Below are 16,004 nucleotides of genomic sequence, written 5' to 3'. Positions count from 1 at the left end.
TTTCGTTCCTCGCTGCCCCGCCCAGCTAACGGCACTCTTCCCTCTCCATGTCTACACTTCCCTCCAGTATCTCCTCTCGCCTGCCAAGTTCATCTCCTCTTTCTGCCCGGCATGCTGCCATCGCCCCATGCACACCTTCCACAGCTTTACTCCAGCCAGCACTTTCCGACTTTTTGCCGTTTCTTTCTGTTGCTTGCTTTGCAGAAAAACCGACCCATGCGACACAACAGATCACGGTTATTTATCATTGGTTTTAAGGCTTCACTGCATCTCAGGCGCACAAAAGGTGATACTGCTGCCTTAAGTGTTCGTGATACAGCAGGTGTATGATACCTGGATTCCCATTCATCTCAATGGCAGTTTCTATTCTTTACATGTGAGGTATGAATCCCATGTGAATAACCAAACACCCCAATAATGTTGAATACAGTAATAGCACAACAAGGAAGCACACTATCTGAAGATCATTGGTGACTATGACTATGATGTAAAAGACAACAGACACTTTTTACACTTTTACAATATGTTAAAAATAATATAATGGAATATCAGATTTTTTGCAACAACAAAAAATATATTTATTAGAATGCATGGATTCTTTTAAGATGACATTCATACGTTTATTCATATATTTGGCACATATAGTGCATTCAAGGTACATTTTATGTCCTAAAATGGCCATCAGTAAAGAAAGATGCATTTTTGAACCAGATGGAACAATTACAGCATCTACCAGAATGGGCTTACTGGAGCATGCAAAGCAGGCAAACCTTGACCCCTTAATGTGTATCATGAGGAACCAGCCATCAGTAGAGGTCATCGGGTCATTTCATCAATCCCAAGAGTTTCTGTAAATCACAGAAAAATCTTTATCTGCCACCATGATTTGCCTTTTTTATCGAAAGGGTCCATTGCAAGTTTGATATTGCTCACTACACCTAAGAACCATTCACATGGAAACAGCTTTAATTCTCCCGTGGGCATCGTATGTGTTGGCAGGGGTAAAGAGAGCTGGCGTGTGCACTGAAATTGTTGGTAGTTCTGACAGGCTATCTCAGGAACTGTTTGTTCAGCCGTTGTTGCGTGGCTGCGATTGTTGTCATATCTCTCAACAATATTCATAGCATCACATTTACTACAATGCAAATTACATGTTTTGTGTCCGATTGCAAATGCATGCAAGTTCATTAAAATCAACAATGTATAAAGCAAGATGATGCCTCAAAGGAAAACACCACCGTTTTTAAATATTTTCCTATGTTCTTATCTCAACATAGATAAATCTTTTTTCAATGCATGCACCTAATCTTTGTACAGCGCGTCTGTGTTAGCATTTAGCCTAGCCCCATTCATTCCTTAGGATCCAAACAGGGATGAATTTAGAAGCCACCAAACACTTCCAAGTTTTCCCTATTTAAAGACTGTAACATGAGTAGTTACACGAGTACAAAATAAAATGTTTTTTAGCCGAAAAAAAATTATAACTTTATTGTATGGCGGAAGAGCACTTAGTTTGCAGCACTTCGACCTCGACGCGCAGTAACATCATCACTTCTGACTACTCCCCAATACAGCATTTCACTGAGGTCAAAGTGCTGCAAACTAAGTGCTCTTCTGCCATACAATATAGTTATATTTTTTATCCGCTTAAAAAATCGCCACGTTTTATTTTGTGCCACCATACTCTTGAAAAAAAACATGGAAGTGTTTGCTGGCTTCTAAATTCTTTCCTGTTTGGATCCTAAGGAATGAATGGGGCTAGGCTAAATGCTAAGACATTCACGAGGCACTCTACAAAGATTAAGTGCACGCATTGAAAAAAGATAGTTATGTATTAATTTGTCTAAGTTGAGGTAAGAACATAGTAAAATATTGAAAAAATTTTGTGTTTTCCTTTAAAAAGCAATTAAGTTTTATCACACGTTTTCAGGATGGAATTAAAATTAAACAAGATTTTTTCTGACCAGTTGGTGGTTTGCCTAATGTAAATAACTAACAGACTAATTTAAAATAAGATGAAATGAACCACACAACCAATTATATTATAATAAAAAATGTAAGGGTGCAATTTTTTACACTGTATAATTAGACTTGGGTTTATATGACCCTCGATCAGACTTTTTCATGTTTTTCGGTAAAAACAAAACGTTAGTACTCAAGACTTGTTTTAAAAATCTGCACTAGCTTTGAATCTGAATGTGTATAGATAAAGTATTGAAAAAGACTTTACAGCGCAAACCAACAAACATCTGAAGCACAGCGCACTAAAGACCCATCCCGTGTCTTAAGTTATTTTAGAGATGGGCTAAATCAAAAAATGAACATCAATAGAACTGTGCCTCATTACTACGTGAAGCACACTTGTATAGCGTGTGACATTTAAACAGGGAAATCATATCGGATTCATTTTTTCTTTACTCAATGGCCCATCTGCCACATTGCTCATTTTCTTGTCATATTACACAAATTGATTCTGTCTGAAGCGATCCAGTCAATATGTTTTCGGTTTCTGTGAGTTCATACATCCCACCTGCACTGAATCAATACTCATCCCGTGCACGGAATGAGGAAAAAAGTTAATTAAGGTGCAAATGTTCCCTCCGTGCAATTTTCCTCTCTACCTGCGTTTGGCCCATTAGCAAGACGCTGTGGACTGAAACCGATGCCTGCACAATTCCTCGAGCGTTGACCCTCGCAAAGATGCAAGTGTAATTGTATGCAGAAAGGTGTGCAGTTGAAGTATGCAAATTAACTAACTGCATTCTGATCTCGCTAAAAGCACATGAAAATAATTTACTTTACATGTGACTCCATTAGTAACAAGCACAGCAGGGAATGCGTGTGATCTTTCGGTTTTTACGAACTTCAGGTCGTCTTTACTTTATTATGAGGTCACATGCTGACTTTCATTTGCATTTATGCACTGGGAAAACTTTTATCCGAGGCGACTAACAGTGCATTAAATCTAATATTTATATGTTTTAGCATTTTCATTTCTTAGGGATCGAACCCATGACCTTTGCGCTACTAATGAATTAAAATACAGGAACTCTCATTCTGGCTTATTCTAACAAACCAATTTTGTTAATAAGGCCCTACCATGTGTGTCAAAGGGCACAGGATCTGAAGGACATTATTCCTTACGACATCATCATACGCCTTAAGGGGCGGTCACACTAGACTTCCATTCATATGCATGCAGGGTTTCCCGCAGCATATTTCAGTTAAGGCGGCCCGCCTAAGCTTGGAAACCCTACCGCCTTAACTAACTTGTCCAAAAAAAAAAAAATTTGCTGCACAAAAGGCCGTCAAGTTCACCTCAGAGAATAGCGCGTACGCGCATCACACCGCATGCGGGGACGCGCGCCACACGGCCGAAATGAGAAAGACGTGGTCCGGACCGTCACTGTCTGCAGGATAACTAGCCAGTTGATAAAACATCTCGGAGAATAGCGCGGACGTGCTTCACACCGCGAGCATGCACGCGCACCACACGGCCGAAATGAGATAAGACTTGCTCCGTCATGTCTGGAGGATAGCCAGTTGATAAAACGCGTGTCCGTGAGAACTGTAAGTGGACTTATGTTTTGGGGTTATTCAAGCCTGTTATTGTATTAGTCTATAGTTCTTCTAATTTTAAAGTAAGTTAGCTGGTGATTTTGTTGTTTGAGCAAACTGCTAGCTAGGTTTCATGTGCCTGTTGATTAGATATAATTGTTGAGCGCTCTTGCTCACTTTATTCATGTGCATTATTTACATGCTACAGTTACACTCCTTTTAGATAATGTAATTAATTGTGGGAAATAATCAGTTTTTACAATTTTTGCACTATCTATCATCATTCGCCAGACGATCTACAACATCTGCTTTAGTTTGTGTTTATTAACCCTTTAGTTTCACTTCATAACGCAGCTATTCCCATTAGAGGTATCTGTTAAAAAAATTAAAATTCATTAATAATCTAGATTGTGTTCATTTTTTGTCATAGTTTCTTCAAAATTAAGTTTTATTTGAGTGTTTTAAAAATAAATATTTTATTTATTTTATTAAAATATTTTAATTTTCATCATGATGCATACCCCCGCCCCTTTGATTGCCACGCCCTTTGACCCCGCCCAACCGTACCACCTTGACTAACAAATTTTCTGCGGAAAAACCCTGGCATGTGAATGCATCAGACCATTAACGCAAGCTTGTGTGATGATAATTCGCAGTTCCCTGCGTACCACAGTTCAAGTCTGGTGAACTCTGACCTGTGAATTCATATCACGTGGAGATACATGATACCAGTAGAAAACCTGTACATCCCGGCATGACCTTTCTCTCTACTGTAAAGCATAAATGGACCAAGGTAAAGATCGTATACTGACAAACCGCTTCCCGCAAATATTCGCAGTAACGTCCAACAAATATTTGCATGCTCAAAGTCTCATGGCATTAATCTGATGATGGCACCCATCTTGGTCATACCACATCTGCAGTGAGCATCAGTGTCTGCAACTCACCACCATCTCACCACTCATAAGAAGATGAAGAGGGATGGAGAGGAGAGGTTGCACTCTCCGAAATGAGACAGGTTTCCATGTCAACGCTGTGATAGCTAGAGTCATTAGAAAGGTGGCCTCGGCAGGTGGCATCTACACTTACAAGAGATTGGCATTTTCAACATCACCTCTGTACAAGCTCTCCACATTTTTCTCAGCTTCATGGAAAAACAGAAGCCTGGAATGCAGGTAGGGCTTCTGGAGATTATGGTCAGCATCCAAAACACACATGTAGCCTACCTGTAGTCAAGCCACATCATCTTGTAGCAGATCACAAACCAAACCCCAGTGCAAACAAAAAAAACTGAGCCAGCCGTGATAAAAACATGATCCGCCCCAAGCTGACCAGAAGATAGATGACAGAGAACAGATCTTACACAACAACTCAGTGTGAGAGTTCTGGTCTTGTCCTTTCTCTCTTTCTCGTTCTCTCCTTCAAAACTTAATACAGGAGGCAGAATGTGGTTTCCAGTAAGTGGGTTATGTGTAGCTCCAAATAGACATAGCCGACAATGGGGAGGACCCAAGTTCATACTCTTCACTTTCTTCAATGCTTTCTAACTTCTGTGGAAAGCAACCCCGTCAAGACAAACTATGAGAACACCATTATTATTTCATGAATATAGCCCAAGTAATTTAGCTTTTTGCAGGCAGTGCTTCAATTAGATGACTCTTATGAAGAGGTGGCTCCCATTGTTTCTCAAATGGCCTCTGGAATGTATAGAATTTTTTTTTAATGACAATGAACTGCATCGTGTCTAGACTTATTTTGATTAAACATCTACATGTTATCTGATTCTGTTACAGATCCACATCTTTTTACAGATTAAAAATGGCTTTACATTTAGCATCATGGCTTTAGCATTATGCCACTTCGTTAATAATGACTAGGGCACACATATAATGGAAATGTATTAAATACATGAAACATTTTGAGGCAAATGTGCCTTAATTTTATATTAAATATAGCACTTTTACCAACTACATCTGACTTCAAAAATGCATTAGAGGAAGACGAACATCTCAAATGTCTAGATGGCCATTATTAACAAAACTGAAAAAAAAATTATTTGCATTCAATTATTCTGTAGGTTCATACTAAATTACCTAATCTGGCTATTGTTGATGCATAACTAATTATATTGACATACAACAAGTCGGTTATACAAACAGCACCTATTAAACAATGGAAAAACTAAATATTCATAATTACAAAGTAGAATCAAAGACTTCTGAACATCTATGAATAATGGAACAACGTATCAACAGGGGAAAGGAAGGCATTTTTGTGATGATAAAACCTTGTTATTTGAGAATAACTTAAATCATTAGGAGCCTGTTGAAGAATAAATATTGGTTTAAGAGAACGAGTATGGCCAAAATAATTTAACTATGCATACAAGATGGTAATTAAGTTAAGTTTGGCCTTGTTCCATATGGCTCCCTCAGCCCTCATCTTCATCCTTCTAATCGACACTTCATCACATGGACTCTGGGTAATGGCAAAGATATTTAAAAGGAGGGTCTAAAGCTATTTCATGCATTTTGACTTATTAACACATTTAAAGAGTTGGGTTCCTCATGTAAAACATAGGCAAATTGTTAAGAAAGCAGTTGGATGTATGACTTGTAGTTGTAGTAGTTGAAGTATTTCTGTCCTGAATGCACTTCGCCAGAGTTCACATGAGTTTCTAAAAGTTTTTTTTGAACATGAAAGATTCATACGTAACATCTTGCTTGTTTTGTTGGCATTCGGTGTGTAAGTGCATATAATGTAAAAACACAAACATTTAGTGAATCTTAATTATCTAGAGATACCGGGATAATGTTTTGTTTGTGTTGCTTGCTTGTGACCCGCCCCATATGTGGTAGGCCTCCAGGAGCTCCCGTTTATTATTCCAGTAAAAAGAGCATTCATTAAATTTCTCTGGGAGAATGACTTTGCCCATGCGAAGATCGACAGGTCTTGATGTCTTGTTCTAACAAGATCTGGAGGCATTGCAAACATGGTGGCAGAATGACGCGAGTTCTAGCAGTCTGCCAAAGTCCACACACTACGGCAATGTACACACACATTAGCAATGTACAAATCAAATGTGTCATTCAACACAAGTTTCTTAGCACTATAAAGAATGTTCTTTATCCAGAAAGGTTCAGATCAAACTTAGGCTATGTTTACACGATGACAATAACTTTTATTGAAAAATTTCACATACACACGACAACGCTGTCAATAAGATCCACGTGTACATGGATCCGCAAAGACTACTAATTAAGTGCAATCTACAGTCGTGTGCGCACCTCTGCAAAAATGTGAATCCAAGTCCATTCTACGCGGACCGGAAGTGCTGTGATTGGCCCGCAAGAACAACAGATTTCCGCTTATGACAGTATGAACAAAGATTGGTCAAGTCGAGGAGTGATAATCTCGAGCTGCAAAAAAGTCGCTGTCCATTTACCTCCATCACAGCTGGTCTCCTCAAATAACATTCACACAAGCTTCTTCTTTTGTGGGTTTACTGGCCAAGCTGCTGCTTCTTCGGCTGTCGTACTGCTATTGTAATTTACACGCATGGACTAGCGGTCTGCATGTGTAAATACTCATTGATAATACACATTTAATGAAGTCACATTACTCCGCCGTCATATTTGCTGTGCAGACTGCTGTTGTTGTTGTCTCCTCTCCTCACACGCTGTGATAAAATGGCAGTCCATCACGCAATTCTCAAAACGGCCACAAGATGGCCGCATTTAACGGTCAATCTGATTTTACAAAACCGATACCCGAAAATGGGAAGATGCTTAGATATCAGAGAAAATATCATGAAACAGATATATCAGTCATTCTCTAGATGTAATAGTTTACAAGCACACTAGAAGGCGTATCTATTAAATACTTCCACTTTGAAACCCCGTCTTTAAAAGTTCACGTTTTCAGGACCCCAAACTCCATTTCATGTAAACAAACAGCCAAACAGGATAATGAAAACTGTCATGTAAACGACCCCTTAGATCAAAAACTACTTATATTCTATGTAAACATAAAACTTTATTTTGTATTTACCTGTATAAACAGCTCAACGTTTCATTCATGCTACAATGCGTTATTAAAAGACAAGATAAGACAGAATACAAGGTGTCAAAGATAAGTGGAGAGACGCTGTGTCACCTCTTTATTTTTACTATCTCACTCCCCATCGCCGAGCCTGTCTAGATTTAGTGGCATTTCACTCAGATTGACACAGACTATATGCTAAATAATGAAAATGGCACAGAAATGACGTGTATGTCAGTTTGGTGTTACATTTAGAGAAGTGAAAAAGATGACTGTATTAAGATAAGCACCTCCTGAAAACACAACACAGTCACAAATCTAACCACATTAAACCACTGTGTTCTGAAACCACCAATTTGTAAAACATAGTTTTATCTCATATTCTGCCAATGCGTCTCTTTTGAAAAGCTCAGAGCGTTTAAAATATGTATAACACCAGACATCATCGTCCACAGGAATTCATTATAGCAATGTGAGTCCTTAGGCTTGAGCATTTGATGATTTTGTGAAGTACTATGAGATAAATTTTACAGCATCATCATTTCAAAAAATGTCTATATTTTGTGTTGTTTTAACACATCCTGTGTTGTCCCTTTTTTATTTGAACACAAAATCAAGACAAATTATAGTGCTAAGAAAGAAACCTGTCAAGAATGACAAGGTCTCTATGACCAACCTGTACACTTTTACCTGTTAACAACCAGGCGAAATACCACCCACCCAGCATTTCCAATCCGCCTTTAGAGAAGAAATATAATCGCACAAGCTGATAAAAATTCAATCTTTTCCAAATGCCCGCCCCCAGCAGTAAACACTGGGAATGTGACGTGCTCTGAGAGAGGGTTTAAAACTGCTTTATAATCACGTTGTGTAAGAACTACAACCTGAGTTTCATGATGAAATCAACCAAAAAGGTTACATGGCCAACGAAACCCCCTCATTTCATTTCCTCATGCTTTTACCATGCACTCTCAGTGGAGTGCAGAAAACCTTCTGACTGATGACCGCCATGAGGACCACTCATGTAGTGCATAAAAGCACAAGGGACTCCTAATGGGCATCAGCAGCTCTTCTAAGGAACGACCGTCATTGACATAATTACATGCATTTAATGTGATAAAACTGACAAACAAAAAGCAATGCGTCTGAAATAAATATACAGTTATCGTTCAATATTAATGGAGATTATCTCAATCACTGTCTACTTTAATGAAACAGCTGTAAATCTAACATGATCAGTGATCTCACTGCCGATATGAGCATCTGTTGTGTGCATGCATCTAACAACACCAAGTTATAAATGCGTCTGTGAAACTGAAACATTACCCTGCAATGTGTTTCGTGCTTATGCATTCAACGAAGGCCTAGATATTAACTGCATTTGATTAGAAATAATATGTCATTAGGAAATAAGCTACTTTACACTAGAAACTCTTAAAATATATGCAATTAAATAAAGCTATGATTAAAATAAAACTGAGTGAACTGAAAACAAATGTCCTGAATGAACTTTATCAATGATTTAAGTTTATTTCAGTGCCTCGTCGTGTGCTGATGAAACAGGCGGGGTGCTGATGCTCAAGGCTGGCACGTGTGTGTCGAACATAACGGACACGCTATAAATCAGCTGATGATGCGCGTGAACGCATGCATATGCCGCCCAAAAATGTGTTAAGGTACCGCGCAGAAACACAGGCGATGAAGTCCGCTAACCGGCCGGTTAATTTAATCACATAAAATAAAACCGCAAGGCTAAATCATTATCGACCATGTGCTGTCCGCGCCAGTAAGTCAATGTTAACTGCAGGAAAAAAATAGTTTGAGAGCATCCACACTATCGTATACAAAGACAAAATAACTGCTCACAGCACGCACTAAAATTTAATACATGTGTAAAGTAACGCATTAATAGATGAGCAAGCATTTTAGAAAGCAGAGAACATTCATTAATACATATGCGCTGTCCATCTGAACTAATGGAAAAGATGCTGAGTATGAGCCTGCCAAATGAACCGCTACGACCTTATACCTGTTTTAAAGGACATGTTTTGGAGAGCAAATAGATGGTCCAGCTAAGCTCACAGCATTAATGACTTTAAACAGGGAGACGCATAGGCACTGGTGTTAAGCAGTTTAACGTCTCATACCGAGAACACATCTGGAACGCGTGTTGGAAAGCATCAAGTTGCGCTTACACACAATGACACGTTACAGTTCTTTTTAATTTGCTCATATATCCAATTTATCTTAAAAGGCTATCGTAAATCAAGTTTAAAGAGTGCTCACTCACCTTTCTATCTGCGCAGAGATGCAGTCAGACTCGCGTCCTGTCCGAGCTCAGCTGAACCTGGACGAGATCTCCCAAATTTCCACCAGCGCCATCCAGCGCCGCAGCAAATGCATAAAAATCTCGCGATAACAGAGGTTCGTATAAATACAGATCTCGCGATAACTGTTTATCTCTTTCCTCTCTTCAGGTTGACGGCCCTCTAGTGGAGTTGGTGGCTACTGTGCGTCGAGGACAATTACGTAATCGATTTTAGTTTCTTTTAGAGGGCATGGATCCTAAATAAAGCACATTAACGTAATCCAGCATAATAAGGTTAATCATCGGACAAAATAAAAGAACTGATGACATCTACCTCCATATCATAAATGGATTAAATTTTTGTTAAAACAATATATAAAATAATAAAACTAATATAAATGTAAAAAAAATGTTATTTGTTCAAAAAGACAAATTATTACATGTCCTGCTTTATTGGAAAGCATTGGAACGGGTTGAACATATATTTTTGTAGTTAAAATTAATTAGAAATCACAAATCACACTTTCAATTATAAATTACATTTAAATTATAAATAAATCAGAATATAAAATTGGATTATTTTATTATTTGATGCAATAAAAACAAGATCTGTGATGTGGAAAAAAATCACCATTTTAAAGGGAACCTTTTAACCTTTTCATGGTTGGATTTTCTTTGTTTAAGAAAAGAGAAAAGCATTGTTGCAATTCACAAAACAATACATAGCCAGTTTGCTTCTTTGTATAAGAAAACACACCACAGTCTCTTTAAGAATACTTTATTGTAATTGGATGAGATCATTTAAACTGTTTACATGTATATTCTACTATAATGTCTATTTCTATAGGGTAAGTGCACCCAAAAATAAAGATTTTGTTGTGTTTTGGTTAAAAAAAGTCATAGGACGTTTGAAACTTTTTTATTTTTAAATGTACTATTCTTTTAGGCAGTAAATTAGACACAATATGTTTAGACAAATACTGCATTAACCAGCAAATAAGTTCACTCAATAAGAACAGCAAACAACACACAAATCAATGGGCTGACAAATGCAAACCATTTCTAACATTATAAGCTTGTAAATAAATACTAATCACCTAAATTTCTTCCTCTGCCAGCTGTGGAGTGCATAAGGTCCCTATTTGCTTGTGTGTGTATGTGTGTATGCATGTACATATGGTCTTAAAGTTAAGTATGTATATGTCTGTATTATTCAGCCTATGATTGGCAGATTTCTCAAAGGTCGTCAGTTTCTCCCTCAAAGGGGATGCTATCCAACATGTTGATTTGGCTCTGTTCCTCATTGCACGTCCAGCCAATCGGAGTGCGGTTGAAAGATGGTCGAGAGCAAATGTTATACTGTAACACAGGCACTGTAAGTGGTTCTTCACTAGCGTCCTTGAGCTCAGGGACCTCAAAGGTCTGAAGATGAGAGGCTTTGTCAAATCCTCCAAAGGGAAGAGCCATCCTTATGGAAAAACAAGCAGGTGATCAGGTGAATAGGTGAACTGAATGTACAAGTTATCCGATACATCATGTAGCTACAGATTTGTATTTGCAGTTTTTTTTTTATAATAATGTGTTATTACCTGTTGAAGCTTTTGTACTTAGGAAGGTCTTTAAAAACTTGAGGCCCTGGCATCTTCAACTTCATGGTTTCTTTAAGTGACTCATCATCTTTCATGGCACGTTCCCATGGTGATACATATGTTTTAACGTACTCACATCTTTTCTGCTCTTTCTCTTCTTCAGCATTTCCTTCGTCTGCCATAAAGATGGTTAATGAAAGAAACAAATGCCAGATAATTGCCTGTTACCACTTTCATGGTTTATACAAACATGCTTCATAAAAAAAGTATCATTTCACACCTTTCATGAGGTGAAATTTACCTTGAGGCGGCTCGGGTTTGGGAGATGGAGCAGGTGGAGTTGTCATTTCACAGCCCACAGAAGGAGCCAGATTCTTAAGGTTTTTCTACAAAGCATAAGAGAAAAATAGTTTTTACTGTAATGCTTTGTAACTTAACATTTTTTATCTAGCAAATTCTAGTTGGCCTTGGGTGAAGACCTAAACTTCAAGGCCTGGTTTCACAGAAAAGGCTTAGCTAAAGCCAGGACTAGGCCTTAGTTAATTTAAGATTATTGTCACTCTCATGCTGCTTTTGCTAACCAGGTGCTCATCACTGACGATGAATTTCTCCACCCTTTGTTGTCTCATCTGAAACATTTTGGAGCCCCTGTTCTTTAGGAGAGACAATTCCTCCAACATCACTTCTTTAGGGGCCTTGATTTTGGTCCCCAGGTCCAGTTCGGCGACTTCAGCTTTGTCATCTTCCACATCTGGTTAAGATAAGCATTAGATTAGATTGGAAAGGAAAATAAAGATTTAGTCAAACCCATATAAAAAGACACCCATCATTACCAGAACTATAAACATTCCTTATCCCCAAACATTTTGCTTCGAATAAATAGAATCTATTTGACAGGACAGACGCCCTGCACTTATTCAGTTTAATTACACATATTCCTTCTCCAATTTAATATCTGGAACCAAGCCACATCTGACATCAACAAGAAGGATGCTGTGCTGAGCACTCCTTGCATTGCACTGTAAATCAAACCTTGGCCTGCTCCAGCCGCAGTGTGTATGTGCACGTGTGTTTTATATACCATAAAAATGTACATGACACATTAAGACCATGATCGCATTAAGGAGAGATGTTTGTTTACTAAAATTTACTTTCATTACTTTTTACAGATGTCCGGGTTACTCGATGTGAAATACAACCACATTATTAAAGCTTCTTTGGAGGCTTCTGACCACAATGATCCTTATGGTTTCTCATTATGAATTCATGAGATTTAACAGATCATGAATCACACTGTCTATATCCCAGTGTGCAAATGCTTCTGAGACAGACCGGACTGAAATAGATTAAAGAAAAAACTGCTTTGGAATCTGTTGAACAGCTCTTATTATTGGCAATAATTTAGTTGTTAATTTAATTGGCTCTGAAATGTTATCTGCAAGAATTTGTCTTGTAAACAGACTGCCCATTAGGAGCTCTCTGCCAGAAAGATACACACACACAAACACATACGCGCATACATATCACCTACAATAAACACTTAGGTGCTCATTACAGGAAAGCTGTGAAGTCCCACAGTTTGACAATGCCTTTGAGATTTAGCTTCATATAAATTTGGCCAGCCATAATGTTTAGGCTAACCCCTCATTACACTGGGTTTTAATGTTTAGCAGAAGCATTTTTTCAAAAAGAGATTGTTTGCATTGCACTGTCATCACAATAGTTCAAATAGGCATATCTCTGAATGTAATGGCAGTACATTAAAAACGATTTTTCTAGAGTCCTGCAGTACTATAACTGCACGCTATTATATAAAGTCTGTGTGTGTTTTTATTTTGAAAGGTTATACTTTAATTAAGTGTTCCACTGTGAAGATTTACACTTGGATAAAGTTAGTGAGAGCCTGGGAGTGTTTGGTATTTGACAATAAGTTGATATACAGTAGGACACCTTATTTTGTTAAATGTGACCCATGAGGGAATCAAAAGAGAATGCTGTATGTTGTGTATTTGTACTATGAGTGTTTTTGCATTGATAAATATGAATCCACACCACTGACCATGTTGTGAGATGTTTGAAAGATCTGTGATGATTTTTAAAGGCATCTTCTTCTTGGGTGGAACAGGTGGTCCAGAGACAGGCATAACTGCAAACTAGATTAGAAATAAATGATTATTTTAGATATACACATGAAGAGTATAGATAAGTTACATTACTATACATTTATTTACTAATCATTTATGAAAGAAAACTGCTTCTGTTTCAAAAGTAGAAACTTTACGGTATGTGAGACACCGGTCTCTTGTTGCGAAGAGGGGTATTTCTGTTGTCGCAAACTAAATAAGTCCACCGTGCATAGCTAGTCAGCAAATTCCTCAAATGCATGCTGTACCTTATGGACAAGCATGTTTTAACTTACATCTCTCTTTTTAAGAGTTAAATCAATAACACATACATTGAAAAAATAGAAGTGTTTTTTTCCCTTTGAGTGTTTAGTATTTTGTTCAGTGATTTTTATTTATTTATATATGTTTATAACTCATTAACTGAATAAAATTATATTTATTAAAAGCATGAGATAGCAGCCCTTCACAAGAAATACTGTTTAAAATGTGCAAAATGTCCAACAATTATAAATTATATTGAGATATATCTCTCAGTACAGTATACCAGCCTGACTAAGCTTAATATACTTAATGCCTGCATGAAGACAATCAAAGCATTCAAACAACATAATCTTTCCTCTTACCTGAGACTTAACAATCAATGTTTTAAAAATCAAACCAAGGTTCCCAGGAGTACACTTTGTTACGTTAATCCAATTCTTCGGGTTTATCCAGGATTCCAGCCACTACTGCTCTCTTCTACATCCCGGGAAGAGTGAAATCCTAGCAGCATTAGGGATAACAGATCTTTGGGGGTGAGTGGTTTGGGAGGGGGTTTACTCCAGGGTGCTGTGGAGAGCTCAGGATAGACCAGGGCTGATGGGAAATACTTTTCTTGAAGATATCTCACTTGTGCCGGTGTGTTTTGTAGTCTTATATTATTATAAGGAGTGAGTTTTGAATGGCTCCTGCATACATTACTTAGTGTTTGGTATACATTGTTGTTAAAAATTAAGAAGAATCATTCTGGTTTGGTGATTTTGTCTAGAAAACTTTTTTGTTATGCTTATTAAAAATATCTTCACATCCTGATAGCAATCACTAGTAAAATGGTCGAGATATATTTATATAAATATATATCTTCTATAAAAGGCACAGGAACATAAAATGTTCACCCAATCATTGCATTTAGTCCTTAAAAACAGCTACAGGTATGATGAAGAAAACATCTGAATCAAGAAATAGGAGGCGTGGCTTTGGAGAGTGTTCTGAAGGGAGGTTGGGATCTTATGCTTTTAAAGCTAGCTTGCTATGGGTAGCCTTTCCTAAAATTGTCTATTCCACCTTTAATCTGTTTTGCCTGTCAAAATGTCATGCAAATTCGTATAATGATTTTATGCACGTTCTACATATGTATCCAGCAATACATAAAAATCTAGAAAATTCTTTATACAGTACGCTGCTATGTTCATAAAGTGATGTTGTTGATACTGTGCTGAGATCTTCTGCAATATATTTTGTGGTGCCCTCATTGAGAAGCAGATTCAGGCAGTGGTGCATTTGACAGACATCCGTAATGAAGACATATTACTGCTGGAGAGAAGTCAAGATTTATAGTTTGCACTTTACAAGTTTGGAGTCTGCACAGTAAACCTTAATATTGTTTTCTTTCTTTTTGTCCAATCCAAGGCATACAATCTCTCCTTTTAACAATTTTTAAGAAACATTTGGGCAGATATTATTTATCACACACTTGCTTAACTTAGGTGTGATGTGTGGTCTGCTGTGTTTAAGCTGCATGTCACAAGATTAATTGGTCTTGGTGTAGTTAACTTCTAAAGTTTGCATATCGGAAATATTTGCATTGTAATAACATGGCTGTGTTCGGTTGACTCCAGACAGGACAAGGCAACAGCAGGATCGGCCAAAGAGTGAAGGAATGTGGCTCCTGACAGAAACACAGACCTATGGCTAAAGTTAGGACCTGATACCTTGTGACATACGATCATGGTATATAGACCATAGAAGGATCAGAAGGCGGTTCAGTTGGGAGCGGAGATAGGGTTACATAGTTAACCATGTAGTCACTTTAGTTACTTCTTCAGTGTGGTCTTGAAAATATTTTACTACCGTACAGTATATATACAGTAGTGTGCAAAAGTCTTAGGCCACCATGCCACAATTAGATTTGTTGTTTTTGCAATGTTATAGCCTAAAGTGTGTGTGTGTTTGTGTGTGCGTACGTGCGTATTGGGTTGGGAAACTTAGATTATAAATATTATAGCAATTATTATTAAACATTTTACATAAAAGATCATTTTAACTACTGTGGTGGCATTGTAAGTATAAGATTAAAATATATATATTATACTTTGTTAAATGTCCAAATATTTTTTATATAAA

The 16,004-nt window shown here is 37.6% G+C and overlaps 2 protein-coding genes across 10 annotated transcripts in view; both read right to left on the bottom strand.

Moving 5' to 3' along the window:
* usp54b (ubiquitin specific peptidase 54b) overlaps positions 1–9,987 on the bottom strand; it is a 192,239-nt gene extending 182,252 nt beyond the window's left edge. For all 8 annotated transcript variants that reach the window (XM_073815525.1, XM_073815523.1, XM_073815529.1 and 5 more), the window contains exon 1: positions 9,890–9,987. The gene's annotated coding sequence lies outside the window, so the exon portion shown is untranslated. The remainder of the gene's footprint in view (positions 1–9,889) is intronic.
* A 715-nt stretch (positions 9,988–10,702) lies between these two features.
* Positions 10,703–14,415, bottom strand: myoz1b (myozenin 1b). 2 transcript variants are annotated; one of them, XM_065242809.2, is made up of 6 exons: positions 14,246–14,415; positions 13,556–13,642; positions 12,078–12,247; positions 11,798–11,882; positions 11,497–11,671; positions 10,703–11,375 (listed from the first exon to the last, which is right to left on the bottom strand). In XM_065242809.2, the coding sequence occupies exons 2-6, from the start codon at positions 13,638–13,640 to the stop codon at positions 11,144–11,146; spliced, it is 747 nt and encodes a 248-aa protein (XP_065098881.1). In that variant the 5' UTR covers positions 13,641–13,642; positions 14,246–14,415; the 3' UTR covers positions 10,703–11,143. The 2 variants fall into 2 exon arrangements, with proteins under 2 accessions (XP_065098881.1, XP_065098880.1); XM_065242808.2 differs by having other exon boundaries at positions 13,556–13,649; positions 14,246–14,413.
* Between the last annotated feature and the right edge of the window lie 1,589 nt (positions 14,416–16,004).

This window comes from Paramisgurnus dabryanus, chromosome 1 (genome assembly GCF_030506205.2).
Source record: "Paramisgurnus dabryanus chromosome 1, PD_genome_1.1, whole genome shotgun sequence".
Lineage (NCBI taxonomy): Eukaryota > Metazoa > Chordata > Actinopteri > Cypriniformes > Cobitidae > Paramisgurnus > Paramisgurnus dabryanus.
This window is presented reverse-complemented; position numbering and strand designations above follow the sequence as displayed.